Source organism: Mus caroli, chromosome 2 (genome assembly GCF_900094665.2).
Source record: "Mus caroli chromosome 2, CAROLI_EIJ_v1.1, whole genome shotgun sequence".
NCBI classification, from domain to species: Eukaryota; Metazoa; Chordata; class Mammalia; order Rodentia; family Muridae; genus Mus; species Mus caroli.
The window spans coordinates 13,055,928-13,060,293 of record NC_034571.1 but is presented as its reverse complement, the minus strand read 5'-3'; the positions used below and the strand labels follow the sequence as shown (position 1 = coordinate 13,060,293).

Sequence of the window (4,366 nt, the reverse complement as noted above, 5' to 3'; positions counted from 1 at the left end):
ATAGCAAAATATTATTAGGAAATATTTCCCTTTTCCTTTTTTTTTTTTTTTTTTTTTTTTTTTTGCCAGTTATGTTTGGTTTTATCCTAGTCTGTGGGATATCCAGCCACTGGCTCCTACCCATCCAGGCAATGTCAGGTATGAGATCCCTCTTACTGTGTAGGTATCAAGTTAGAGCAGTCATTTGTTGTTCCCACCTACAAATTCTGCACCACCTTTATCCCTAGCACTATTGTAGCAGGGCAAATTGTAGGTCAACTGTTTTATAGTTGGATTGTTTTCACAGTTGCTCCACTGGAAGTCTTGGCTGATTACAGAAGATGGCTGGTTCAGGCTCTATATCCTTTACTAGGAGTCGTTACTAGGGTAACACTCATAGATTCTGGAGAATTTCCATTGTACTAGGTTTCTACTTCACCCCCAACATGTACTGCATTTTGAGTTCTCTCCCATACTTTTAAAGTACAGAGCTATTAGATTCCAGTCCTATCCAGCAGGAACAACCTGTTAAAAGTGAGCTTTGTAAAATACTTATTCATTCTCAGCAAACACTGGGAAGGCCTGCACCATTCTCTCAGTGGCTATTTTTACTGGGATAGCTCCTTGCTGGAAAATAAAGTGTAGCCAGCTTCCAGGTGAGACTCACCTCCTACCTGCTTTCATTGGCCTTGTGTTCTCATAGCTATCAGAGTAACTGAAGTCTGTTCAAACAAGGCCAGTTATAGATGGCATCTAATTTACCCAAGAATCCAATCACATTCCATTTCTCCCAAACCATTAAAGAAAGTGGCACACTTCATAGGCAGCTTACTGACACCTCATATTGGGTACCAAGTTAATAAGCAGAATCTAGAGGACTGTGTCTCTCTGATTTGATGGTATACAAGAAGAAAAACTTTGAGAAATCAACAAGCCAGCAACAGAATATGCTTATACAATAGGAAGTCCACTGTATTTCACAACATCTTTCTATCTTTGTAGAAAGATGAAAAGAGAAAAGACCAACAAAATTCTACCTCGGAACATTTTAACTAGGATGTTGAATTTTGCAGTACTTCCATTATCTGTCCTTGCATACAGCATTAAAAAATATTGTCCCTAAGAATAAAGTTGAGAGTATAATTACTTTCCCTTATTTTAGAGTATTTTGTGCTAAAATAGTTAATATGCTCTCAGTTCCTTGTGTTTTTGTTCTTTGGGCATATATTATCTTGACAATAGAAAAAACTAGGCGAACATGCAAGAACAAGCAAAGAAAATGGTTTTATCTCACTGGCATATAATTTTAACAATCACCACTAGACTCAGGACTAATGGACAAACTTTGATCTCTGATATTGACTTAGAAACAATGAAAGGAAAAAGGCACAGACAAGTATATTATCTGTCTTTTAATAAACAAAATGCTTATATCTAAGAGACAGGCAATATCTTCTCCCGGTTCCCACTGAACTAAAGAGTAGACATCCTGTAAATGATTGTTTCCTTCCTTATTATTATTATATAAGCAGTCATGCAAACAAGCTTTCCTCCCAGGAGATATGTGACATTGACCAAAAATATGTGTCAAGCATCAGCAAATATTAAACGTTCCAGAAAGCTTTCAGATATAGATTTTTTTTCAAAACAGTGCCTAGCAATTATTCAGGGTACTTTAGATGCCTAATCAAGTTCATCAAATCCCCAAAACATATTAAATTAAACAAATCTCAAGAAAATGACATCTAGTACAGCAGGCACCCTGAAGCTCCAAGACAAGTCTCCTTCCAGAATGATGGAGATGGAGATGCTAACATTACTATCACATGACTATTCAGGGCCCAAATGCCTATGTCTTTCTTTTCACTGGAGGAGTTAGAATGAATGAACTAGGAAGGAACAGGCTTCAGAAGAGACTGGCAAGTCTGAATATGAATACCTTCCCCTTTACTAAAAAACTTAGAGTATTCGGTAAGCACTAAACTAAGCTGTGAAGGAAAAAAAAAAAAACCTTTCCAAAGTCATTGAGTTTATCCAGGAATCTGGGGACACAAATCACACAGAGCCACTTGAAGAACTTTAAGAACCCATGTCCTCTGAGCACCTGACTGATCTTAATTCTCAAGTTTCTAGCAGGTTTCCTGTATTCTCCTTTATGTTTCACCAACTCAAAACACCTGACCTTTTGCTGTCTGTCTCCATTAAGGTGTGAAACACAAAAAAATTAAAAGTGCATAACAAAATCAAAAGTAAAATAACAAGCAGAATGTGCACATATGTAGACACTGTGTATAATGTTCATAAAGCTCGGCGTTGTACCTAGCACCTCAGACATGCTCTTTGTAATTAGACCAACAACCTCCTATCCAACAGCCTCCACTCAAAGACTACCAGAGGTCTTACCTTCGTTCACTAAACTCATTCACATACATATTTTTAACAAAGCTAAGAAATGGGAAGCGAGTCCCATTTCTATGGCAAACCAAAGTTTGTTCTCATCTTCATGGTCCTTGCTTTCTTCTCAAAGATGTTCACATTCAATTTTGTTAGATTTATTTCACAATCAGGATCATACTTTTATGACATAATTTAAGGCTCTTAGAACTCTAGCACCTCTTGTGGGGCTTTGAAGCAACCCTGAAATCTAATATTCCCTGTAAAGTAGCACTCATTCAAACACTCTAAAGTACCCTTCTCGCCTACCTCATGTCTTAAGCACAACAGATAATGATTTAAAACCAAAGAGTGGTCAGTCACCCCATTTTTTTTCAAAAAATGGGCCCTTATTAGGAATGAAAAGCCTACATAAAATGAAACTTCGAACTGAACAGTTAGTTAACCAGGCAAGATGCCAGCATGCTATGTAGTGCCGATGATAGTCATCCCCTGTAGAAGTGGTTACTCTTAGCGGGAATGCTTGTCTTATGTCTCGCTGATAGTATATGAACTAAGTGAACTCTCTTTAATTGATCAAGACCCTGAGTAAACAGCCACTCCTGGGCAAAGCCTCTGTTAGCATTCTGATCTGCCATTCTAAGGAGAATTCATCACACCCTACTCCAAGTCACACCGATGTGTAATTTTTCAAAGATATCAACTAGTATAGACATAATCTAGTTATGATGGTTTGACCCTCTGGACAGTGGATTTCCAGAGAGCCCTGTTGCATTCTTTCATTTTTGTCTCTACTACTCCCAGCCTTTTTGTCTACTTCATGAATAAACAAAGACTACCATATATATATATATATATATATATATATATATATATATATATATCTGTGTGTGTGTGTATATGTGTGTGTGTATATATATATGAATGATATACATGATATACATACACATTCACACACATATACATATACATGCATATATATATATATATATATATATACACACATATGAATGAACTATTCTTTAAAATCAAGGCACAGAACATGATAAAGTGTAGTAGAGCTTGTTCTCTGCTATCTTATAAGAAGATAATGACCAGTTGGTTGAAACCAATTGTCCAGAATAGTCACTTACCTCTATCTGGGTGTTATTGTCCTGTCCATCATCCAGTAGGAGGTCAGTGAAGCCTCTGGACTCTGGAGAGGCTTGGCCCAAGCTGGCTCTGTTTGTGTCTACCGCCTTAAAAGGGTCCACATTTCTTTTCCACCTGTGGTTGTATGCGTGAGAGTCCACTTCTACTCCTTCTTCATTCCAAGGAAAAGCGTTTGTAACTTCATAATTCCAATCTGGAAAAGAAACAAGTATGTTACCTCCAGGTATGACTTATCACAATAAGACAAATAATTCTCATATTGGAGTTTGTGAGGAAACCCACGTGTTATGGGTTAAACAAAAAAAAAAAATGTGTCAGCAGATTTATATACAGAATGCTTGGCTCACAGATGCTTGGCACTATACCGGATAATGTAGCTAGAGGAAGGAGGTGACTAGCAGTATGCCTTTGGTTAAAGGTTATACTTTATCCCCAATTCCCTTCTTGATCTTTCTGCTTCTGGCGTATCAGGAAATGAACAGACTCTTACTACACATGCCCCATCACTATGATGCTGTGTTCAAGAGCATAAAGAAATTTGTGCAGCCTCTAAACCGTGCCACAAACTAATCTTCCCTCTGCTCTTTCCCAGCTAGGAGAATCCAACTGGCATAAGCAAAACTGATAGGCTGGTCGGCAAGCACAGTACCACTGCAGGGTACACCACAATATATACCCATGATTCCTGATGTGATATCTAAAGGACCTTCAATGAAACGGCACCAAAGAAATGCATATTTCTTCCCTCTATGTGTGTCTGCATGCATGTACATGCAGTCACACATGCACACATACAGAGGGGGGTAAGGAGAGGGAGAAAGGAGAGAGGAGAGAGAGGAGA

General features: G+C 38.1%; 1 protein-coding gene across 4 annotated transcripts in view; it reads right to left on the bottom strand.

Moving 5' to 3' along the window:
* Window positions 1-4,366, bottom strand: part of Plxdc2 (plexin domain containing 2) — a 375,390-nt gene that overhangs the window by 230,799 nt on the left and 140,225 nt on the right. For all 4 annotated transcript variants that reach the window (XM_029470939.1, XM_029470933.1, XM_021154114.1 and 1 more), the window contains one exon: window positions 3,507-3,718. In XM_029470939.1, the coding sequence (XP_029326799.1) occupies window positions 3,507-3,718 (212 nt within the window). The remainder of the gene's footprint in view (window positions 1-3,506; window positions 3,719-4,366) is intronic.